Genomic DNA, 26,619 nt, shown 5'->3' with positions numbered 1-26,619 from the left:
TTCCCCAGGCAGCATAATTACAACCCAGGAAGACAGTAAGTTGACAGTCAATGGAGAGTCACGAGACTGGGGTGAGTAGGCTGAGGTAGGAGGGCCCTTGTAGGGAAGCCTTTATAAGAAGTATAGAGTTGAGGGACAGGTGAAATGCCTGCTTCTTCTAGCTCTAGATGAACATTTATTTTCTGAAGAAGAGTCACTGAACCCGAAATGTTCACTCTGATTTCTCTCCACAGATGCTGCCAGACCTGCTGACTTTTTCCAGCAATTTCTGTTTTTGCTTCTGATTTCCAGCATCCGCAGTTCTTTTGATTTTTTTTTGAACATTTATTTTACTTTTTACATGTGTAAAGGATGTAGACGGATGGTCACAGCTAATGCTGTACTGGCTGATTTGAAATCTCAAGTGCAGCACTTGATCCACATAATCCAAACCAGTTTTCTCATGGGTATTAAATCTAGGTGCTGAGTTACTCCTTTGCCTATATATGGAGCCCAGCATCTGTATTAACCCTCTGCTTTAATTGATGAATCTATCTATTCTTTTTCATCTGGAAAATGGGAGCAGCAAGGATTATTTTGTAGCCCCTTGTCTCCAAATTATTGTGTTATGTTTCACAATCATTAAGTCAAAGCACCTTTCAATAGGTATGCTTATGATGTCAATACTGCATCATAGCATGCGACCTGGGGGTATGAAAGTCTCAGAATCCATCTTACCTTGGATCACTTAAAGCATTAACGCTGTACAGGAAGTATGGACCTCTGTTTTAAATTAGTAGCTTAATATTAACCTAGGCTTTTGTGCCTGAGGAATGTAATGTTCATGCATAATAGATGGTTGTAATAAATGTCTGTTGGATACTTCCACATTTTAAATAAATATTATATTATGGAAGATAACATAAACATTACCACATTGGGTAAAACACTCTGCTGAGGCAAGCTCACACCACATATGGATACAATTCTTGCATCGAGAGTCAAGCAAGAGTCTTGGACCGTTCAGCACTGGATGCAGATATTTTGGAAGCAACAGCAGCTTGTCGTATTTTTTTAAATTATTAATGTTTCAATTGAAGTAGCTCCATGGAAGACAGAAATAAGAACGTTGGGCTTAGGAACAGGAGAAGCCTATTCAGCTTTCAAGCCTACTGTGCTGTTCTGTAAGATAATGGATGATCTGGTTGTGATCTCAACTCTACTTTCCTTTCAGCACCGCCCCCCCAATACCTTTGGCTCCTTTGTCAATCAAAAATCTATCCACTGCTGCCTTTGATAAATTCAATGTTCCAGTCTTCATGGCTTTCAGGAGAGGAGAATTGCTCTAATTGGAAAAAAAGTTCCTCTTCTCCATCTTTAAAAGGGAGACTTCTGATTCTTAAACTGTCTCCCCTTGTTGTAGTCACATACATTAGGGGAAGTATCCTCTTGGAACCCACGCTATCAAATTCCCTTAGGACATTGAGTTTCATTAAGGTCACATTTCATTCTTCTGAATTCCCATGGGTCTGGGCCCAATTTCTTCAGCTTTATTTCATAAGGTAACTGGTCTTCCCAGGAATCAGTTGAATGAACCTTTTCTGAAAAGCTTTGAATGCAATTTTTATCTTTATTCAGATCAGCAGTCCGCAACTGTATACAGTAATCCAGATATGGTCTCACCAAGGCTGTACACAGCTGCAGCAAAACATCTCTACCTTTTGTATTTCTGTTCCCTTGCAAGAAGCCCTAATGGTGGCTCAGTGGTTAACGCTGTTGCCTCCTAGCGCCAAGAATTCATGTTCAACTCCACCCTCGGGTGACTGTCTGTGTGGAGTTTGCACATTCTCCCTGTGTCTGTGTTGGTTTCCTCTGGGTGCTCTGGTTTCTTCCCATGGTCCAAAGACGTGCAGGCTAGGTGGATTGGCCATGCTAAATTGCCCATGGTGTCTAGAGATGTGCAGGCTAGGTGGATTAACCATGGGAAATGCAGGGTTACAGGGATGGGGTGGGTCTGGGTGGGATGCTCTTCGGAAGGTCAGTGTGGATTCAATGGACCGAATGGCCTGCTTCCACACTGTACGGATTCTATGATTTCGTTTGCCTTCCTAATCATGTGTCGCACTTGCATTTTAACTTTTGTGATTCTGTGCCAGCTCCAGGAATTCCCAGAATGTTTCTCATGCGAGCAAATTTCTTTGAATGTTTCTTGTTTGGAATTTTTCCCTGGAAAACACTGTTTCCTGTGCATTTGGTCTTTTCGACCACCTGTCTTAATCCAAATCCCATCTGGACTATCACTTAAAAGCCTTGTTGCATGTTGCATTCCTTTCCAGCATAAGGAAGCTCTTGCCAATATGTACCCGTCAACTGATGTTGCTAAAACAGATGATGTGGTCATTTATCTCATTACTGTTTCTGGGATCTTGCTGTGTGTGCAAATTTGTCACTAAATGTCTTGCTTCAATACAATGACAAAGCTTCATTGCCTGTCAAGTATCTTAATGAGTTCCTTTTTTGAGTCTTTGTCAGTTTTTGTCTGCTTGTCCTCAGGATGTTTTACTGCATTCATGATGCAATAATAATGCAAGCTGCTGCTGTAGAACACTTGGGATATTGAGAGAATGCAGAAGGTTCTCTATAAATGCAAATCTTTCCTTTTGGTAGGTGAAGATGTGAGCTATCTGCCCAAAAACAGGAACGAGTTTTACTTCTCTCTTTTGCAACTTGTTTTGTTGAGCTGTCAGTATAGTGGTGACCACGGTCATTAGGATGAATGGCACATTCAGGAAATGAAGTCATATTTGACCAAATTAATGCAAATACCATGCGACTTCACATTGGAATTGCAAGAATTTTAGAATGTTCTGGAACAGGAAAAGATCATTCGGTGCAGTAAAGCTGCCTTTCCTGATTCTCTGATATGCACTGCTCTTTACTTAGCCATATCTGCTGTTTGCATGGAATCAGTATCCCACTTCTTTCTGTGGGGAGTAACCATAGTGTCTTTGCATATGAGGAAATCAGTATGGAAATAAATGAAGTTTATTGAATGATTGCATGTTTTTAAAACTTGTAAATGTTTTTGGGGCAGTTCCAATGTGCCGATGGCCAACCTCTGATCTTCCACCCACCTTAAATTCAGCTCATTCAGAATTCTGCTGCCATTCATTCTAATTTGCAACAAGTCCTGTTCACTGAAATTAGCTCAATGTCTGCTGACGCGTGAGTTTTAAAATTCTTTTCCACACATTCTTTTTCAACTCCTCCCTATTTCTGTAACTTCCTCCAGCTCTATTACTCTTCCAGTGCTCCACCACAGGACTCTCATAATATTGGCCTGTTGCACGTCTCCAGTTTCCTTCAATCAGTATTAGTGACGTGCCTCCTGCATACTAGGTTTCAAGCTCTGGAATTCCCTTTCGCAACTGCAATTCATCTGGTTAAAGTCTACCTCTGTGACCAGAAAAGTAGCTGTCTGTCCAAATAGTGACGTGGTGGCTCAGTGGTTAGCACTGCTGCTTCACAGCACCAGGGACCCAGGTTCAATTCCTGCCTCAGGCAACTGTGTGTGTGTGGAATTTGCACATTCTCCCTGTGTCTGTGTGGGTTTGCTCTGGTTTCCTTCCATAGTCTGAAGATGTGCAGATTAAGTAGATTGGCCATGCCCATAGTGTTCACGGATGAGTAGGTTAGGTGGATTAGCCATGGGAAATGCATGGTTACAGGGAGAGGGTAGGGGAATAAATCTGGATGGGATGCTCTTTGGAGAGTCGGTGTGAACTTGTTCAGCCAAATGGCCTGTTTCCACACTGTAGGGATTCTACGATTCCAGCTCCTTATGTTGCTACATGTCAGATTTCATTTTGTTACACTCCTACTAAGTGTCTTGATATGTATTGCTATGTTAGAAAGGGCTCAATATATGTCACCTGTTGTTGCAGAAGAATGTAGTGAGCATCTTTATGTCCTCCAGTACATGTTCTGCATAATTCAGAATAAAACTTTAAGTCCGGGATGAACTGTACATAGCATAGATTAAGAATTCTGGTTTTGGTATTCAAGAGAGCCTTATCTATTTGTGGGACCTCATTTATTTGTGCACTTTTCAATACTATTTTGAGCAGAAAGACAGGACATCCCATTTGTAACATATACATGGGTGAAGAACCATGTATAAAAGTGGAATTATGATGTCAGTACAATACCATGGCTCCGTTGGTTATATTCCCGCCTCTAAATTGGATGGTTGCATGTTCAAATCCCACTCCACGATTATAATCCAGGCAAGCACTTTAGTGAACCACTGATGGCACTTCAGCCTGGGCACCATGGCAATTTTTGAATAAGATGTTAAACCAAGCCTCCATTTGCCCTCTCAGAAGGATGTGGTGCTTTTCAAAGAAGATTAGGGAAGTTGCTGGCTAATACTTTTTTCTTTTGTAGAGTCATAGAGATGTCCAGCGCATAAACAGACCCTTCAGTCCAACTCGGTCGTGCTGACCAGACATCTTAAATTAATCTAGTTGCATTTACATGAGCAACAGCCAATCAATGAAATGGTCAAATTACTCATGACTACTTTGTGTTTGTGGGATCTTGCTGTGTAATAATTAGCTGTGACATTGTTTGTATTAAACAGTAACTGCATTTAAAAAAAAACTTGGTTGGCTATAAGCATACGCTGAACTTGTGAATGGCATTTTGCAAACCTTTCAAGTGCAACACAGAGAATTAGTAAACTGGCCTTGCATCATCCTTGGTCATGGGCCTATACATAGACATTCATAATCTGATTTGTCTGTTTTTTTGCTTCTCCCTCAATCTTTCACCAGTGGTGCTCCCCCCAGAGAAAGCAGAGCCGTGTGATGGATTCACATCCACCTTCAGCCAAGAAGATGGAGAAAAGTGTCCTGGTAAAGAAACCAGTAGAGGGACCAGCAAGAAACGGCTGACCTTTGATGTGAGTTTTTCAATCTGAAGATGGTGAATTATTGAAGAAATTGGTATGAGAAGAGTTCTATTGATGAGCGGCATGGTTAACTTTGGCCCTTTAAAACCAAAATGTCCAAAGAGACAGTTGTGTTTTACCTACGCTAAATGCATATATCATCACAGACATTGGCAATCATTCTATACACCTGTTAGAGGGTTGGGCTCAAAACAGAATATGCTGGAATCTTCTATCTGATCTATGAAATGGATCCCTGTTGGAAGCAGATGAGAAGTGAGGGATCAGGAATTAGCCATTCAATTCACCATCCATTTGGATCATGACTAACCCCTGTATATAACTCCATTTGCTCACCTATACTTCAGATCCATTAGTACCTTACTTTTTCAATTGGTGCAAAGAGTTCCAGATTCCATTATCCCTTGTGTGAAATGCTTCTTAATGTTAACCCTGAAAGCCTAAGCGTAATTTTCAGATTATTCCCCCATATTCCAAACACCTCCATCAGAGATAGTCTTTGTCTCTCTCTCCCACTCTCCTTCACCTTCTCTCTCTCGTTCCTGCTGTTTCCCTTTCCTTACATTATCCCTTAATCTCCTTTACCCAGGGAAATGCAAGCTGAGTCAACGCAACCCATTCCTTGTACAAGTCACATGCATAAGAAATAGATTACTTCTGTTGTGTACAAGCTTATAACCTTCTGTTTTGTTTGATTCTAACTATGACATTTTATATGAATCCCATGATTAATTTGATTTCACAGTTGATGTTGCAGTGGAGTACATGTCCTTGAAGACATCAATTTAATGATCTCCTCAAACCTTACTCCTTTGGCTTACAATTGAATTGGACCTCACACTTAAACTGCATCAATCCCTTACTGTAAAGTTCCAAAACAATTAACTTGAAGTTGTAATATGCTGAAAAATTGTTTAAATGTGCTGTCCAATTTGTTAGCCACATGTGGCCAATTAAAAATCTACAGTGGAGGATTGACTATTGATTAGCAAATAGAAAATGAGTTATAGACCCCATTATTGTTTGTGGAATTTCAGTATTGATAATGTGCCTTGCTTGACAACAATATCAGGAAAATAAGAGAGTTTGATTGTTTTTTTGATTGGTATGGATGCTTTCACTCCTCAGTGGTGCATGCTATGTAAGTATTAGTGTGTGAAATGGATTTACCTTGATTGTGTTTAAGGTGTTTTGTGCGTTTGTGCCCATAACTGGTCAGCAGTTTCTATTGTACAGTGTTGTGCTTGATCTCTTCCATATTAGTCAGTGGGTAACCCTGATCTCAAGCTGAAGCTTATTGATTTGGAAGGTCTGTGATTTTTTTTCTATCTGTGTGTTAATCTTGGTTCCTAAAGTGAGATTCAGAAGGTGGCAATTGGTCTTTGAGTTTACTGGTTGGAGAAGGATAGAATTGGCTAGGCTTTCCTTGCCAAATAGCTTCACAGTAATCCCCACTGAAAAAGTGGGGATGTATAAATGACTGGTTAAATAGATTAGCCAGGGTTTCTAGTATCAAACTCTCACACTGGAATGATCATTCAGGTGAATGAGCTAACATTACCTGTAGAAAAGAGATTTCTTGAATTCTGGGAGGTCTGTTATGCAAAACAGTAATTGAATATAAGATGAAAGAAATTTAAATGGAATTCAAAGAGCTACAAAGTAAAGGCAAATAATGTTGCTAGTTATTCCTTACAATAACTAGTAACTCATCCCTCTATATCCTCTTACAAAGAGATACCAGGCCTCCTCTATCTTCCGAAAACAGCAGACTTTAATAGTGGCTTGAGCCTAGGTTTTGCATTGCTACCATACCACAATTGTTCCAATGCACATAAAGTTATGACAATGTTTCAACCTGTTTTTAAAAAAAAAAATCCCACAAGTAGAGGAGATTTAGAACAGAGAAATGCACTTTCTTTTCAGGAGCTAGAGTGTGACGTGTCTGTTGAAGAAGATAACCATCAGGAATGGACCTTCACTCTTTATGATTTTGACAACTGTGGCAAGGTTACTAAGGAGGTACCTTTACATTTACATTTGTTTCTGCTTCTTGGGAGATCATGGTATATTAATTTCCACATACTACCAATATAAATAACGCCAGCAAAACATTAGGTGCCTCATCATTGGGAGAGATGGTAGAGAGTACATGATGAGCTCTGAAAAAGCTTGCTATTTTAATATGGAAGAGAAATAGAGAGTTATTCAGTAATTTCTGGTGTTGTTACATTGGAACAATACAAGAAGGCACTCTCTGTTGGTGAGTGTATGGGTGTGAAATGTGTATGGTTGATGGGGATTGATCCTGGGGCTGTGCAGCAAATAGCTCAAGAAGTTGCAGTTGAGTCTTAGCTATGTGAGACCTGTAACAAACCAAAATGTGCAGAACCACTCCTTTAAGTATAGGACCTGCCCCACTCGCAAATGGTTTGAAGATATAATTGATGTAGGGAAGGTCTGCAAAGTTCCATCTTCATTTTAGTTTTAGACCCTCTGAAATGTTAGGAATGGGAGAAACATTTGTACAAGAAGCAATATCATTTGTCAGTCATCAAGTGAGATTTTTTTTATTACATTATGATTTTAGAAAATCCTTCACCTTCAACATTGGATTGGTCTGCAATCTCTGTACAAGCCTTTTCATCCATTACTTTGTATTTTTGCTGATTGTGTTTTGCTGCAATTTCCTCTGATCTTTGTACCAAACTTTGATGCAGTTGGGTTTTTTTTTAAATAAAAGAATCATCCTGCGATATCCATGTTGTTTGTTTGTATGTCAAAATGTTTATATAGCATTTCTTGGGTTGAGGAACCATTTACAAGTTATGATTGTGTTTTTTTATTGCCACATGGATTGTGGCATAATTACAAGATGAGTAGTGTCTAGTCATTGGCAGTAGAGGGAAGAGTAATGTTGTAGCCTGAAGTTCATTAGCAATGATTTAATTGTTACTTAATGGGGCATTATTGCATAGAACAAATTAAAGTAATGTTGTCAATCCACTTGGGTTCTGCTAATCAACACTGTGGCAACCTAAGCAACACTGTAAATCTTCTGACACTTACTTGTCATGAAGAGTATACTCCTATAAATTACTGTATCTGCAGCATTAAAGTCAGTCAGCTAGGAATGAACTGGTCATGTCATTGGACCTTTCTGCATTGTCTTCTAATGAAACCGGGAGATTGAGCCTGAAATCTTCTCCTGTTGGGCCATTGTGATGTGACAAACTATGTTGTCTGCTTGTTTTGACCTAGTTACCTGTTTGCTTTGCTGCAATACCTTTCTGTTGTTGGAATCAAATTTATAAAGAAGGGTTGTGTTTATGTGGTCCCTGGTATGGTGGAGGTTGAAAGAAAGCAAACATTTTCAACATGACAATGTAACATCATATTAATCGTTAGCAGCAATTGTTACTCAGTGTTCCCCACGTGGAATTTCTGCGTACATTGAGCAGACACCTAGCATGGACAGGAGAAGTGAGGGTGAGTGAGAAGAGGAGACTCAAAGGAATTCAGAAGAACCTTCTTTACTCACGGTGATTATATGAAGGAGCTTGCTACTACATGAAGTAGTTGAAGTGAAGAGCAATGATGCATTTAAAGGGATGCTAGATAAGAGCTGGAAAATTCTATCCCCATTTTATCTCCTCCTTCCCTTGGTTTATTTTTATTTTTACTGTCTTGTTTTTCTTTGCTTTCAGCTGACGTTCATCATCTAGTTTCTTTACTTGTGCCATTACCTCGCTTTCCCGTACATTAATGATACTTCAGCATTTAATCTCTACCCCATCACTGACAATTTCCTGTCTGCACATTTTCCAACCCTCCTCGTTTAAACCTCCAAATAGCTCCCAATTCTGATGAAAACTCATTGACCTGGAATGTCAACTCCTGTTCTATCCCGCCACAGAAACTTGAGTATTTTCAGCATTTTCTATTTTTATTTTGAATTTCCGGCATTCACAGGACTTTCCTTTTGTGATTATGCAAGAGTTAAATTGGGTCAGTCTGAAGTATAAAAGATTGACGGGTGTAGACAGGATGGGTAGGAAGCAACTGTTCCCCTTAGTTGAAGGGTCATTAGCGAGAGGGATAATTTTAAGGTGAAGGGCAGGATGTTTAGAGGGGATTTGAGGAAAAATATTTTCACCCAGAACGTAGTGGAAATCTAAAATGCACTGCCTGGGAGGATAGCAATTCGGGATAACCTCACAGTCTTTAAAATGTGTGTGGATAGGGACATGAAATGTCATAACATCTGTGGCTATGGGCCAAGTGTTGGAAATGGGATTAGTGTAGATAATTCAGCACAGAACTGATGGACCAAAGGGCCTCTTTTGTGCTGTCTGACCATATGGTTTTCTCTAAGATGCAATAAGGTTGGAGAAGCCTTGGGTACAGCACAACATAGGAAATTGTCCTATGACAATGTTTAAATTCACTAATTCTATGTATAGTGGTCTCAGATCCAGCAAACACGCAATCTGTCTCAAAGGAATGTATATTTGTATTTTGAGAAGATTCTCTATGTTTCACAGCAAGGGAAGCACAGCCATTCATCGAGTTATATGGGTACATGCCAATCATGTGAATTCGGAGCTCTTACCAGTGTACTTTGTTGAGTGGTGAGCAGGGTTCCTCGCTACCAGTGCTTACTAGTAAGTGAGAGACATTCACTTTAGATCCAAGCTGGATTGATCCAGAGTCTTTTCTAAATGGTGAGGAACAGAGATTTATTGATCCAAGGACCAAAGCCGCAAACCTAGTGGTCAAGTACATGAAAATCATTTTATCAGGTTAATGAAATGTCTGCTGGGAGTCATGCTTCAGTTGTATGACCGCCAATTGACTATCTCCAGCCACTGAATGTCAGAAAGGGCATGATACCGGAACTATATAGGTGAAATTATAAGGTCCCATTGCACTGATTCTGCTTGTATTGAGTACAGAAGGTTAAGGTGTTTAACAGTGAGGTGTTTCAAGCTAGGTGCAGCACTCTGGAAATAGTCAATTGGCGGTCTATACAACTGAAGCATGACTTACAGCAGACATTTCATTAACATGATAAAATGATTTTTCATGTGTGTACTTGACCACTAGGTTTGCGGCTTCAGTCCTTGGAACAATAAATCTCTGTTCCTCACCATTTAGAAAAGATTCAGGATCCATCCAGCTTGGATCTAAAGTGAATGATCTCTCACTTACTGCTGTAGGTAGTGATAAGTTATTTCCTCAGGTGAGGGAGTTCAGAAAATATTACATGACGTTGAAGTTAGAGCTAAGCCATTCAGGAGTGACATCCGAAAGCACCTCTTCACATGGCGTAAGCTTGGAACTCTCTCAAAAGGCTGTAGATACTCAATCAATTGGACACTTCCAAAAGTGAGATTGACAGAAAGAAAGTTGTTAAGTAAGAGTAATCAGGGCTATGAAGTTGAGGGTATAGATCAGCCATGGCCTAATAAAATAATAAAACAGGATAAATGATAAAGGATAACTCCTTTCCCTGGGTAACAGGCTCAAGAGGCTAAATTGCCTACTGTTGCTATATGGAAGCCTTGGTATTAATTTTCAATTTTGCTTTTGCTATTGCAAAAATTCAAATATTAACTATTGGGTTTTTAATTTTCTTGAAATATACGCTTTCATTTAGAACATGGTATCGTGTGTAAAAAATCCATTTGTCCAAATGTTAACCTGTAGGAAAAGCTTCTGTGCAACCAAGGACTTATCATTGAATAAGCATAACTTATTAAACTTGTTTTTTTTTTGAAAAATGAAATATATAGGATATGTCCAGCTTGATGCACACCATATATGAAGTTGTAGATGCTTCTGTGAACCAATCATCTGCCACCAGTAAAACACTGAGGGTAAAGTTGACAGTGACCCCTGAACCTTCGCATAGGAAGAAAGATGGTCTCACCAACGGTCAAGGTAAACCAGTTTTCACCTACTGCAAGCTGAATATTGAATAGTTTCCTTTTTATTTAATTATGTTTTGTCCTTGGACATGTCTCTCAGTTTATGAAATGAGAGATGAAACTGGTCCTAGCTGGTAGACATTCAGATTATCTGATGGTCAAATATAAGTGTCTATGTACGCGTTTATGCAGTCACAGTGCCATATTGCCTTTCAGTCTGAGAAAACAGACTAAAATGCCCAGTCTCACTGTGATGAGCAAGGATCATTTGATTTTTAAAGAACATATACTCATCCAATTTGATGCACCATTATTGTCACAGAGTCTGCTTCGGCTCAGTAAGCAGCCTCTGAGTCAGAGAATTGTGGGTTCAATTCCTCCAGGGGCCTGAGTACAAAATCAAGTCAAAGACTCAAGCTCCAGTCCTGATGGAGAGCTAAAGAGGGAGGCAGTATTTCAACTGAAGCTCTAAACCAGGCTCCTGTCCGACCCCTCAGAAAAACTCAAAAGGTGACATGAAACTACTTTGAAAAAATCAGTAATATTGCTCCCAAAGTCTGGGCTATTTATCCATCAACCAGACTTTAAAAAGCTTGTTTATGTGTTTGGTACTACAGAAGTATTCAATTGGTTGTAAACTGCTTTGGGTGCCTGAGTTCTTGGATATAAATGCACATTCTTTCATTACGTTAAGCTTCCGCACTACTTTGTGACTTGCCCTGATAAAAAAGATCTCTTGTGGAATAATTGCCAAGGCCTGAATCACTATAACAACTGGTATGAACCATATGTCTGCTGGATTCACTGATACTTCACTATTCCTAGTCAGCACTATTTCATCTTCCCCAACTTTTAAACTGCTTGAAAGCGGCAACATTGAAGCAGGTAGATTGGCTCAATTGGTATGCAGTTATTTATGCTCATCACAAGCCTCTTCCCATCCTACTTCACCTGATACAATCTAAACCTATCTCGTTAGCCTTAAATGCTTTTATGCTAGTTAACCAGCCCCCTCTTACAGCCTCTCTTAGTATTTGCAACAATTTAGGAATAAGATTTTGGATTGGTTCACAACCACTAAAAGGAATGAATTGAAACTGTCAGAGTCCAGACGGTGAAAGAACTTTCACATTCTGTGTGAATTAATTTCCAGACCTCACTCAGTCTTTGACTAAATGTTGAACTGTTGAAAATCTTGCACTGTGCTTTTTAAGCAGCTTGAAACTCCTGTGAGGCAGAGAGTGTTGGCTAAACCAAACAAGTTTACGAAGAGACTTTTCTGTTCACCTTTCTGCAGATCGAGAAAGCAGCCGGTGCAAGAACGAAGGAGAACATATGGAGGAAATGAAGAGCTTGGACAAAAGGCTGTCTGCTCATCTGAGGTACTAATTTACTTTGTTTAACAGATTTCTACATCACTAGGATAATTGAAAAGAATGATGAATTACTAATGTCGTTTTAGCCCTTGAACTTGTTTCAAGTTTCTCCGTAAAATGTGGCAAGACCAAGAGTTGGGAGTTTGCAAGGTTCAATTCCCAATGAAAATTCTCACTGCACACAAACAGACAATCTATAATGGATCCTCTGATGCTGTAGCCGTCTCACCAAATCAGGTTCCAGGTTGAGACAAAAACCTTCCAGAATGATTCTTGAGACATTTTTGTAATAAAACTATTTCCTTTTAATTGATTAATCCCACTTCTTACATTCCTCAATTCCTTTCTCTAGGACCCAGCTCTAATTATCTAGCTTCTGTAGTACATGGACTGTAATGAGAAGAATAGAGAAACATGTGCATAGGTAATACAGTAATCATAGATGGCTTCAATCTGCCTATATTCAGGGTAAACCTAAAGAGTGTTAATGCTCTGCAGGATGTATTTTAGGAGAGTGTTAAAGATGGCTTTCTAGAATAGAAATATTGAGAATCCAATGAGGTAACAGTCTATTTCAGATTAAGTATTATGTGTCATAAAAAGGCTAATCTTGTGGTTAAAAAAAATCCTTTAGGGATAAGTGACCATAATATCATAAAATTTTATATCACACTTGAAAGTGAGGTAGTTCAGTCTGAAGTCGGTGTTAAATTTAAACAAAGGAAGTTACGAAGGTTAGAAGGGCTAATGGGCTGAAGTGTTTGGGGAAAATACTTTAAAAGGTATGATTGTATATAAGCAATGGGTAGTTTACTATGCATTCCTTCAAGGCCCAGAACCTCCAAAAAGTCAGAAAACTGTCGCTAACAAAGAAGTTAAAGATTGCCTAAGATTAAAAGTCACACTAAATTGCCAAAAACAATAATAAACCTGAGGATTAGGCGAATTTTGCAATACAAGAGAACCAAGAAACTGAAAAGGGGAATAAAACATGAATGTAAACTAGCAAAACTGTTTTTAAAAAGTTTTTAAAAGCCTATAACAGCTTTTATAGGTGAATAAAAAGAAACCATTTGGCTAAGACAAATGTGTGTCCATTCGAGGCAGTATAAAGAATATATAATGGGTAATAGAGAAATGGAAAGAAGCTAAATGATTACTTTTGTTTCTGTCTTCACTGAGGAAGACAGAAGTCCCCCAGAATTGGACACCCAAGAGTGTAGGGATGATGAAGGATTGAACGAAATTTGTACTGATAAGGAGGTTATGTTAGAGAGATTAATGGGACTGGAGGATGGTAGGAACTTGGGATCTGATCCTCCACCTCCCAGAGTTGTTGGAAGAATTAACTATTAGATATCATGGCACATTGGTGACCATCTTCCAAAATGCTATAAATTCCAGAATGTTCATGCAGATTGGAAGATAGAAAATATCATACCATTATTTAAGGAGGGAAGGAGAGAGAGAAAGTGGGGAACTACAATCCTGTCATTCTTTTATCAGTGGTAGGGCAAATGCTTGAATCTGTTGTAAAGATTGTGATAAATGAACACGTGGATAATAATTATCTGAAAGGACATAGTTCTTATGGATTTGTGAATGGCAAATTGTGTTGTTAAATCATTTTAGCATTTTTTTTGAGGATATTCCCAGCAGAATTGATAAATTGGTGATTGGAGTACATTTGAATTTTCAGAAGATTTTTTATAAAGTTCCCAACAGAAATTTGATTATCAAAATTAAAGCACATAGGATAAGAGGTTATGTACTAGCATGGATTAAGGATTGGTCAACAGGCAGAAAACAGAGTACAAATAAAGGGCCATTCTTGCATAGTCAGGCTAAGACTAGTGGGATGCTACAGGAACCAATACTTGGGGCTGCAGCTGTTTGCAACATACATCAATGATTTGGACATGGGGAGCAAATGTATATTTACAAATTTGTGGATTACATAAAGCTAGGTGGAAATATTTACTGCAACGAGGATGCGAAGTGGCTTCAAAGGGTTTTGCACAGACGCTTTGAGAGCAGATGGAAACACGCCCATAATGTGGAAAAATGAGAGGTTATCCACTTTGAAATGAGGGATACATATGCAGAATGTTTCTTAAATGATAATGCATTGGACAATGTAAATGTATAAAGTGACCTTTCCTTGTCAATAAGTCACTGAAGGCTAACATGCATGTTTGGGTGGCACAGTAGCTCATTGGTTAGCACTGCTGCCTCTCAACGCCAGGGACTTGGGTTCGATTCCACTCTCGGGTGACCGTGTGGAGTTTGCACATTCTTGCTGTGCCTGCATAGCTTTCCTCTGGGTGCTCCAGTTTCCTCCCACAGCCCAAAGATGCACAGGTTAGTTGGATTGGCCATGCTAAATTGCCTGTAGTGTCCAGGGATGTGCAGGCTAGGTGGATTAGCCATGGGGGATGCAGAGTTACAGGGATAGGATAGGGGGTCTGGGAGGGATGCTCTTCAGAGGGTTGCTGTGGACTTGATGGGCCAAATGGCCTGCTTCCGTACTGTAGGGATTGTAGATTCTATGAACTAGAGAGGCAAATGGAACCATAGCCTTTAAGACAAGAGGATTTGAGTACAGGAGTAACAAATTCTACTATAGAACCTTGGTTAAACCACACCTAAAAAGTTGTGTATAATTTTGGTCCACTTACCTTAAGAGTGATATTATTGCAATAGAGGCAATGCTATGAAGGTTTACTCGACTTGTTCCAAAGATAACAGGCTTGCCCTACAAAGAGAGGCTTGAAAAATTGGACCTGTAGTCTCTAGAATTTCAAAGGATGAGGTGAGATCTCGTCGAAACCTACCAAATTCTTAAAGGGTTAGACAGCGTAGATGCAGATACACTATTTCCCTTGGCTAGGGAGACTAGAACCAGGGCCACAATTTCCAAATAAGAGGGAAGCCACTTAGAACCAAGATGAGGACAATTATTTTTCACTGAGAATTGTGAACTTTTGGAATTCTCTATATTGGAAGCTTTGTCATTGAGTATATTTTAAGTAGAAATTGGTAGATTTCTAAATACCAATAACATAGGTGGATATGGAAATTTTGTCAGGGGAGAAAACATTGAATTGGATGATCAACCATGATCTTATTGAATTGTGGAGGAGGATCAATAGACCGAATCTATTCCTATTCCTAAAAGGCAGCTTATTGCACTGGTTAAAAGTTAATTATGGGTAGCCATTAAACCACATCCCAAAAATGAATAGTAAAAAAAATCCGTCCCATGCTTTTCATTTCCTCATTATTAAGTTTGTGCATCCTGAATTTGACCGTAGTAAAAATTTGTTTGTTGATTCCGTATACATTTTGAAAAACTTCACTTGGAGTGCCATCTTTTCCACAAGTTGCAAACTTTCTTTGATCCTCTGGATATCTATAATGTCTCTATTTCTCACTTTTTATTTCTCTTAAGCCATGAAGTCCATGATCAGGTGCAAATTGATCAAAGCCATAAATATAAACTATTGAAGAGCAAGTGCAAAAATTTCAGGAAATGCTAACTTACAATACCTGAAATGATCTGAGGAGAATCATGCAGACAAAAATCTTTGGAAACATTTACAAAGCATGCTCAGAGGTTTCTTCCCCAACAAGATGGGCTGAACAGCCTCTGTACCAATCATTGAGAACTGATAAGAGTTGTGCACACATCCTCCAGCTGTGGTCTAACTAATGCCTTTTGGTCTGTACTCAGTGGTGAGCTGCGATAGCAAATTATAGCTGATGGCTTAACAGATTAATCCTCTCGAACATTTTAACTGAGTATTTGGTTCAGCACACTGCACCATTGTTCCATTTAGTACTTCCTTTCTCTTCTGGTTTCTTGTCCTCATTATTAATTACTTTACATTTGTTAAGACCGGGACTCAATAACCAGATATTGGCTTGATTGCAACCAAATTCTGAAGAATTTGAATATTGTTTTACATAATTCAACCAGTCTCCCACTTTAGCATAATCAGCTAACTCATAAATTATCTACCACGTATCCTTATTTGTTACCTATTATTCAACACTACCTCTTGAATTTTTTTCTTAATTCTAACCTCATTGATATTACCCTTTGACTTCTAATTTGTCTATTTCTTGGCCAACATCAGCCCTTGTTTCCTGTCATTTCTATGTTACCAGTTTCCAAAATTTACAGGTTTCCTGCAAAATTCAAGTATATGTCAGCTGTACTTCCCTTGCCCACAATTCCATTGATTCTTTTACCCAGGAGGGCATTTGGCCCACTATGCCTGTGCTGGTTATTTGAAAATGTTGGTCATAATCTCTTTAACAACAAAAAAAAAGTTTCAGCAGCTGTACTTTCCTTGAATTTCAAAGAACAGCTCTGCGCTCAATACTCAGTCTCAGTAATAAACCTGATGTGCTCTAGTATCCCATTATTTTCTCAACCTTGAAAATGAAGCCAGGTTAGTCATTTTCCAACCTTTCAGAATCCAATTCCAATTGAGTGTAATTATTAAAGGCTAATTGATTAATTTTAGTTTCTAACTCTTAAAGGATACAAATTGGGTTAGCTAGTTTGTGCGTTTGAAGTTTTAATTTTTAATGACACTCCATATCCATCAATATGTACCACTAGCTACTTAGCGGGAGGATTCCTGGAAACCACTTGTCCTGCTTAAGCAACTTCTCCTCTCGCTGTTCCTGGAAAGCAACTAATTGGCAATTCTGTTTTCTTTTAATAACCCTGGATTCTAGATTTCCACTTTTTTTTTAAATAAAATGTCTTTTCTTCATCAGCCATTTACTGTGTGTATTTTGAAGAGATTTTTATTGTTAATTGTGCCAAAGTTATGAGTGTCTTTACTGTGGCACACTTCAAGAGATGTAGATAAGCTGGAAGTCTGCAAGGTTAAAGCTCCATCAAATAGAGGGGGAGAGTGAAAGAGAGTTTGAAATTAAACCAGACCTTGCTCCAGGTCAAGAATTTGACCTTCGGTTGGGGAGACCGGTCTGGAGTTCAACCCAGTGAGTACCAAGCCTGTTGATCCCACATCAAGAGCTGTTAACATGCTGGGAATGAGTCAAATGAGTCTTAAAATGGGTTGTTTTCTTTCAGGAGATACAACTGTGACCACCAGCATTCAAATGTTCGTGAACATTACTGTGTAGATGAAAACACAGAGAGAAGAAACCATTACTTGGACTTGGCCGGGATAGAGAACTACACATCCAAATTTGGACCAGGTAATGGAATAAAATGGTCACTACTTTAGTATGATTGGAAACGCATATTCCAGGTTATAGCAAATCACTGCACAAAGGTAACTTCCATCCCTCTGTAATTTTGTCCGCTAATCATCTCAAATCTGCTGCTACTTATTACTATCCCACTAGGTCATAGAAACACTGTTTCTCCATCTATCCAGTCAAAAGATCCTCATAACTTTGAATGTCTCCATTAAGCCTGCCCTCTACTTTCTCCACTATAAGGATTTTAGCTTCTGTGATCTCTTCACGGAAGTCCTTCTTCCTTAACTACAATTCTGGTACATCTCCACTTCAACCTCTTCAAGGCTTCACCACCTTTGTTCCAGGTGAGTTTTATTAAGAAATAGCATAACCTCCTTGCTTTTGTGCTCACCGTCGAGAACAAGTACCATTTGTCAGCTGAATAAAACCAATAAAAGTTAATGTTACCACCAGTATTATGGTGAACTCACACAGTTACAATGGAAAGACCTGTAAAGCCCTGCAATATTTTACTGATCAGATCAAGTTATCAGGTAGTTATTGATTGAACCCTTCCCCCTTTCATGCTTTTCCTTAACTTCCTTCCCCAACTTGGAACTGAAATGTAATGTCTAAATACATTAGATGACATTCACTCCCAAGTAAAATTGCGCAGATTGCTCTTCAGTTTATTTCTACATGAGCATATTTTTGAGGGGGTGTTCGGAGACTTCTTTTTTTCTGTCTCTTAACTGGACAGGGAGTCACGTAAACATTTTAATCTTTTGCAGACGTCACATATGTCAAACCTTTGCAGGTTGCAAGTGGTACAAGATAACTGTTGAGAAAGAGCCAGATTCTTGGAAAGGCATCTGTTTTCTGCATGATTATGTGGCTCTTGAGTGAGTTTGTAATTATGAGTAACACGGAGATACAGACTGCCTTCCCACTACCATCTCACTACACTTCCCCCTGCCTTCTACCCCATTGCGAATTTATTTAAAATCTTCATCTAGCTTTTATCCCAACAATCCAGCCTTGGAAATCACGTTTCAAAATTGAAAGAATACTTTTGAATCATCCATTATACAGCTTGTCTAAACAGTCTTATCATTACAGGAAAGATAACTACAGGTCAAATCAATGTCTTTGCAGTTAAAGTTATAGACAGCTAAACAACTTTCAAGTGGTCCTGTATCATCCAGTACATTGGCCACAAGCTTCATTTTGCGAACTGGAAATTCAGACATGGCTGATTGCATTTCAGAGCAGTAAATAGAAAGTGAGTAATAGATGCTGAAATAAAAAATGGTAGGCACTAGAGATGCTCAGCAGGACTGGCTGCATCTGTGGAGAGAGAGAAAAATGGAGTTTACGTTTTGAGTCTGATATGACTTCTTCATACCAAAGCAATCATATTGGACTGAAAACATTAACTTGGTTTCTCTCCCCACAGATGTGACCAGAGCTGCTGAGATCCTCAAGCACTTCCTGTTTTTATTTCAGATCTCCAGCATCTGCTGTACCTTTGCTTTAACGATAGTAACTGTTGGCCAAAGGGTCTCAAAACATTCACACAACATATAGGTGTGAACTTTCACTTTTTTGGCTGTTTGTTGATAAATGGTGTGATGAAAAGTGATTATTTTAATAGAGATATAGCTGCCCTTTACTTGGTTACTGATTGTTGAGGAAGTGCCCACATTTGGTACATTTACCTTTATTGCGTTTAAGATTTTTTTTATAGATTTGAGTGCCTCTGTTGAAATGTTGTTGCCACAGTAACATCTGTGGCTAGTCAGTAATTTCTAATGGACATCTCTAAAATAATGAGTTCCTCAATTAAGTGAACTAAAGGGATTGGCTGACTGAAATCATCCATGTGGAACTAATATAAGTTTGGGGTATGTACTATTAATGAAGTCTGCTGAAACAGCAGATGGTTTGGGACAAATCCAGTCTTCACGGACAACTTAGCAGTGTTCTGGCATTTTGCGGGCTCCCATGTGTTTTTGGCACTGATGGGGTTAAGAACTGATTTCCTTTACAGATCAAAGCAGGCCAGTGACACTGCCAAATTGGAGTGCTGCCTGTACCCGGCACTACATGATCCACACAAATGCAGGAACTTATCTCCTGTACAAATACACAGAGGGCTTGGAAGGAGGCCAAATTTCATTCACACTCCACGATAAATTAACCGCCCCAAGGCACAGCATAACAGCAGAACTCTAGGGAACACTTAAAAGCTTGACCTTGAATCCTGGAAAAGTGGGCTGTGTAATTTGGAGTGACTGGCACAAGGGCTGTTTTTCACATGCTGATCGATGCAAAACGAATTCCTGCAATGGGGCAGTAGTCACTGTTTTCATCTTTCCTCAGTCTATGAGGAAATGTAGCAAAGGACACTTGACCTGTGTCTGAAAGCAAAGATATGTCTGTAATCCAAGTTAAAGTTATTGTGTTATGTGTAATTGCATTACTTAGAATCTACAACAGCAAAACTCCATTGGTTTCAACTTGTCATATATATATGCTGCACAGCAGTCTCCTCCCATTCTTATTGCCTCCTCCCATTATGTCCTATAAATATAACTCTCCTGCCTCATTTCCTGTGTATTTTAACCAGGGGTCAAATTCATGTTTTTTTTCAAGCGCTCCTTTTGAGATTTTCTTGATGGCTTCTTTTTCGCTTTCAGGCACTACTTTTCCATTCTCACTCATTTTCAATTCTCATTTCTTAGGTGATGCAGTCTGTTTGTAAATAACACCATCTGTATTTGTGTTGACATATGGTTAGTTTGGACACTCTCCAAAACAGAATTAGAATTCATGAATACCCTCAATAATTATCAACTAGTTAAAACTAACACCCAAACATATAGGAGCAGATTCAATTCCAAGATACTGCAGTATGTCACTTGGCACAAAACAACGTACATAATTTAGTAACCAAAGGTTTTTTTCAAGGCACAAACTTTTATACACAAGAAGACGTCGCTCTACACACACCTTCCTTGATCCGGGTGAGATCACAGCTAACGTGCTTCCATTGCATATGCACAAAACTGGAACTTCTTTTAACCAGCTAATTGTTATGCATTTTAATGCCTCTCGGAACTAATCTCAAATTTAAATTTAACAATTGATGCAGTGTTCATTGTGACATTATCCACTACACTCTTTCCTCATTTAGTAGTTGCTGAACTTATATAGCCTTAGTTAGTGATATCACAGTTATTTTCCAATAGTTCATTGTCACAGTGGTTTCAGGTTTTCTTGGCTCCTAGTTAACTGAGTGTTCCTTTGTTGATGGGTTTAAAACTGTGCTCCCTCCTTTTGTGCCTCCTTTTTAGCCTCACCACCTTTTTCAGCTACTTTCTCCCCACCCCACAACTCTTTTCAAGCCCCCTCCACCACTGCCCTACTGTTGCACACCTCTTTCAGCCCCTTTCCCTAGGCCCTTGCCCAAAACCCATTCAGCTACCTCTTCTCCCTCTCACACCATGACCAACCCACTTCTTACAGCCTCCTTCACCCTTGCCACCACACCACATCTCAAGCTATCTCCTCTCCATCACCAACCCCCTTGGAGACTCCCTCTACCTCTCCCCCCGCCACCCCTTACCCTGGAAGATGGCCCTGAAGCTGGCCAAAGGCTCTGCTTGAGACTTACTGCCACTGCTGACTTTCCAAACTCCTCACTGGTTCTCCAATCTGTTTCTGTCCTGCATTTATTACTGATAGGATTACTGCCTTTTCTCCGGTCAGGCCCATGATTGAATTTAGTCTGGGGCCAAATGTGCTCATCTCCCATGAGTACTGGTATTATCCTTTTTAAACGGATCAATATTATTCTGCTTCAACCATACCCATTTGGTGGTGAAGTCAACATTTTCACTAGCCTGGGTAAAGAAATTCCTTCAAAATACTTTATTTAATCTATTGGGAAACAATCTAACTTTGAACAAAAGAGCATTAATATATCAAACCAACCAATGATTTTAAAGATCTCTATAAGTTCATAGGATCCCTACAATATGGCAAGAGGCCATTTGGCCCATCAAATCCACAACAACCGTCCGAACATCATCCCACCGAGACCCATCCCCCTACCCTATGTCTGTAACCCTGCATTTCCCAAGGCTAATCCACCTAGTCTGCACATCCCCAGATACTATGGGTAATTTAGCATGGCCAATCCACATAACCTTCATGTCTTTGGACTGTGGGAAGAAACACGCACAGATTGAGGAGACTGTGCAAATTCCACACAGACAGTCATCCGAGGCTGGAATTGAACCCAGGTCCCTGGTGCTGTGAGGCAGCAGCATTGACCACTGAGCCACTGTTCTGCCCTTGGTCTTGGTCTTCTTAAAATGATCTTATCTGCCAAAACTGCTGCATTGTCTCCTCATCTCATTCTGTTGACACTGGTTTTGTCTCCCTTTCTCTCTGTCAGGTTCCCCGCCATTGCAGACCCGGCAAGAGCACCATGGGAAAAATGCTCACTCCCAGAACAGGTCACGATCCCAGGAATCAGAGGCCCATGGCAACCACAACCGTCGATCCCAGCTCCTGCTGGACCAGTCCTCTCCGACAAGCCTGGGCGAGCTCAGGTTGGGTGAAACACACCAGAGGCTGAAATGCCAAGAGAAGCCACCGGGCAAATCCTCCAAGGGAGTTGGCAAAGCTCCCACTGTGCCAGGCCAGAGCAGCGGTGGAAACAAGACCATGAAAGGCCTGCACTACCACTCCCAACCCAACCATCCGGGGCACGACCATCACCATCTGCAACAGCAGCAACTACACAGCCATAAAAAGTACAGGCAACGAATAAAAGAGAACCACTCGCCAATGAAGGCAGCCCACGCTCAGCTGCCGGCGGTGGAGCAAGAATTTGTACGGGATCTGCCGCCGGTTATGTCAGGTGATGGCTATGTGATGCCCGTGGTTCAAAGACATGAACACCATCACCACCACGAACATCATCATCACCATCACTATCATCATTACCACCAGTCATGAGGAGCTGACGGCTGACAGAAAAGAAGAAAAAGAAGTCCCGTGTTTAGGGCAGGACATTTCCCATCTCTGCGATAACTCTGTTTCCTGCACTGTGGCACTGGCCATTTTTCAACTGATAGGTTCAGGCCTGTGCGAGCAACAGTTCAGAACAAATAAGCTTCAAAACCCATGTCAGCTCCATAAGTTGCAATTTTTCTCACGATACGTTGTTTTTTTGTTTCAGTTTGGATTGATATGTGTGCACGTCTTTTTAGGGTTAATAATCACTTTCTTATCTTCTCTCTTCTGTCTGTGGGACTAAGGTGAGATATGCAGTTCCTTGGATGCAATGCAAGACTGCCCACCAGGAGAAGCAGATCTACTTTATACTTTTCTTATTAACTAGTGACTTTTAAAAAAAAAAAAAAAGACCTATAAAGGTTTGAGACACCACTGCCATTACTCTGCTGCGTAAGAAACATGAACATCAGAATTTATTATGTTTTATTATCAGCTGAACGAAACTAATATTTATACTGGACTGATAGTGCATTCTACACGTGTGCTCTGTGGTACCGTGGATCTGAGCTACTAAGACAAACCATCTTGGATGGAAACCCTAAGCTCAATCCACAAGCCATCTAAGAGTGGGCTTCCTCTGTCAAAACAAGATTGCCTTTACTGTAGGTACAATTTTGAAGTGTATTGTGATATGAACTGATGGTGAGCAGTCTGTCAGCATGTATTGTTAACACCATAAGGATGAATGTAACACATAGTAATCATTTTAAAATATAATTTATTCATATATTGAGATCTTTTTTTATTTTTTAGCTATATCCTCTTTGCTTTCTGTCATTCATGCTGATGTCACTGATAGGTGCCCATCTTCATAGGAAAGACATTGATAAATTACATTTTCCTTAAGGGAGAAAAAACTCTTGTTTTTCTTATGTCTGCCGTGTGTGTGTCTCCACAATCTCTTCACAGCTACTAATTTTTTTCTAAACTTTTATTATTATTATTAACAAAAACCATTGGAAAAGTTGTAGTGACAGAAGATCAGAACATAAAGTAAAACAATTCCTACAAAGATAATTTTGCTTCTAATACAAAATGTCAGAATCCCGCTGTATCCTCTGGATCATACAAAACTTCATTGTTTTGTATCTCAGCTGGAAGACTTTCTGTGCTTTGGCCATCATAGCTCTGTTTCAGAATTATTGTCAATACTTCCTCAAAGTTGATGCCAGTGTCACAAGGAATATGTTACTGTAATACTTTCCTTACATTCCAGTTTTGTGTGGATTTCTCCCATATTATGTTGACGGTATTCTCCCAGATATGTTATCGAAAGTAGCCATACCATATTGTAGTGATATTTTTTTAAAGAAAAATGCCTTTCATAATAGTTCTACTTTATTGGATTTCACTGCGATTTTTTTTATATAGTATTGTACATGAACTTAATTAAATGGATTATTTATTTAACAGCACGCAATCTGTTTTCATTTCAAGTAAAAATGTTGCTAGAACCCTCAATGAACTTGCCAAGCATTTCTGTTTCCTTCCTCAACTGTGATATTATCAACTGTGGCCAATAGGGTAGTACACTTGTCTTTGAATCTGAAAGTTATGGGTTCAAGTCCCACCCAAATATCTGTGACAAACTGTAGGTTGACATTCCAATGCAGCACTTGGAGACAAATGCACTGTTAGAGTTGCCATATTCCAGATGAGATCTTAAACTCAGGCTCTAAATTCCCACTCAGCTGCATATAAATGATCCCATGGTACTATTTTGAAGATTGCAAAGAAAGATCTTCTGAGAGCCTCGCCATTATTTATCCTTCAGTGTGCATGACTGACAAACATTAGGTAATCATTTTTTTGGCTACAAGTGCTGTTTACGGTAGCTACCTGCATTACAACTGGGCGCTGCTTCTCCTGCAACACTTCAGAAACTTTTAATTGCCTATAGAAGTTGAACATCCAGGTGAAAAATCCTATATGAATACTTACTTTGATAATTTAGAGCAAGTGGACTTTGCAGAATCTATTTGGTTTTATTATTGTCTGTTGAAATTTTCTCTGAAATGAACTCAAAACTCCCAAAACTTAACTGCACTCAGATGGTATTTATACTGGAGATGCACAAAGGTAAATTGGCTTCCTTCATGAACTGATTTCGGGGTAACTTGGGTTTTATTTGTAGAAAACTTGTGGATTGCTTACTTCGTACTGCAGTATTGTTTTTAGGAAATCCATTCTTATATAGATTTTTTAAAATTAATTCTCACAATGGTGTTGGCAATGTCAGCATTTATTGCTCATTCTCCATTTCCCATAGCGGTTTCATATGACTGAGCAGTTTACTTAATTCACTTTCAAATGCAATTAAGAGTCAACCTTTTTATCATAGGACTGGAGTTGCATCAGCCAGATGAGGTAAAAATAGAAGGCATCTTTCCCTATGGGATATTAGTGAACAAGTTAGACTTTTATTACGACTCTATAGCTTAATAGTTACTTTTGCTGTTGCTAGCTTTGTTCTAACTTGCAGTAAAACTGAGTTCACATTCACAAATTACCATTGGGCTTTAGCTTTATGCTCTCCATATTATTCTTACTTTAGCTACCACTATCATACCCTTAATAGTAAAACACAGATTCATTTAAAAAACATAACATCTAATGCCAAATTTGAATTCTAGTCTCACATTTGAATTTCAGTTGTAAACTAAAGAGCATTTTCAAATATAAGAAGTCGAAACTTAGCTTTGCAGAAGTTTCTGGTAAAATGGAAGAGGAATTAAATGGATTTAAAATCTCAGACGTAGATAGATAAATAGAAAAACAAGCCAGACAAGCAAGTTAGAAAAGGACAGATGAAGAAAGACAGAGACAGAGGCACAGCTGTAGAAAGCTTTAGGAAAGTGACCATGAAGTCTTAGGAGCTGATTAGAGTGTTGGGTAATACTGGTGTCTTTGGCATGAGAGAGACATTGACAGGCAGAGAAGATTAATTGTTGGAAGTTTTGTGAAAACTGAATGCCAGGGAGAAGGTTCACCAAAGTGTAGAATATCTTGAATTAATTGCCCTACTTACTGTTAGTCTCCATATAAGAAATATTATTGCCTTCCCTTTTTAGTGACTTTGTGACCGTCTTAAGTTAGTAATTTGCATATTTCTTCCTATTCTAAAAACTGTAGTGTATCCATAATCACCCGTTTGCAAAATTCCATTTTCCCAGTTACAAATCTACCACTAATTTTTCGGGCATGAGGACTATGGAGGAAACTCATTTGATAGAGTAGATGGTTCTTTCTGTTTCCTTGCTTCACTTGGTTATAATTTTCCAAGTTATATTAATTGATTACTGTGTAATGGATGTGGGTGAATTTTAGCAGCTTAAATAAATGCATCAAATCATGAAAATGATGTAAGAAGGTTGTGAAGAAGGCGTTTGGTACACATGCCTTTATTGGTCAGTGCATTGAGTATGGGAGTTGGGAGGTCATGATGCGGCTGTGCAAGACATTGGTTAGGCCACTTTTGGAATACTGTGTTCAATTCTCGTCTAGGAAAGATGTTGTGAAACTTGAAAGGATGCAGAAAAGATTTACAAGGATGTTGCCAGGATTGGAGGGTTTGAGCTATAAGGAGAGGCTGAATAGACTGGGGCTGTTTTCCCTGGAGGGGTGACCTTATAGACGTTTATAAAATCATGATGGGTGTGGTTCAGGTGAATTGCCAAAGTTCTTTTTCCCAGGGTAGAGGTGTCCAAAACTACAGGGCATAGGCTTAAGATGAGAGAAGAAAGATTTAGAAGGGACCTGAGGGAGAACTTTTTAACACACATGGTGGTGCATGTATTTAATGAGCTGTCAGACGAAGTGGAAGAGGCTGGTACAATTACGATTATTAAAAGGCATCTGGATGGGTACATAAATAGGAAGGGTTTAGAGGGATATGGGCCAAATGCTGGCAAATGGGACTAGATTAATTTAGGATATCTGGTCAGCATGGACGAGTTGGACTGAAGGGTCTATTTCCATCTTGTACAACTCTATGATTCTAATACTGTATTTATTGAGATTTTGTATGTATTCTAAGCACCCAAGTGATTGA

The 26,619-nt window shown here is 39.3% G+C and overlaps 1 protein-coding gene across 2 annotated transcripts in view; it reads left to right on the top strand.

Moving 5' to 3' along the window:
* nkd2b (NKD inhibitor of WNT signaling pathway 2b) overlaps positions 1–23,978 on the top strand; it is a 121,363-nt gene extending 97,385 nt beyond the window's left edge. The window contains exons 5-10 of one of the 2 annotated variants that reach the window (XM_048607697.1): positions 4,815–4,942; positions 6,878–6,973; positions 10,747–10,894; positions 12,179–12,263; positions 17,368–17,495; positions 21,943–23,978. In XM_048607697.1, coding sequence (XP_048463654.1) covers positions 4,815–4,942; positions 6,878–6,973; positions 10,747–10,894; positions 12,179–12,263; positions 17,368–17,495; positions 21,943–22,508 — 1,151 coding nt within the window. In that variant the 3' untranslated portion in view covers positions 22,509–23,978. The remainder of the gene's footprint in view (positions 1–4,814; positions 4,943–6,877; positions 6,974–10,746; positions 10,895–12,178; positions 12,264–17,367; positions 17,496–21,942) is intronic. The other variant, XM_048607706.1, reaches the window with a different exon arrangement.
* The last annotated feature ends 2,641 nt before the right edge of the window (positions 23,979–26,619 follow it).

Source organism: Rhincodon typus, chromosome 2 (genome assembly GCF_021869965.1).
Source record: "Rhincodon typus isolate 14 chromosome 2, sRhiTyp1.1, whole genome shotgun sequence".
Lineage (NCBI taxonomy): Eukaryota > Metazoa > Chordata > Chondrichthyes > Orectolobiformes > Rhincodontidae > Rhincodon > Rhincodon typus.
This window is presented reverse-complemented; position numbering and strand designations above follow the sequence as displayed.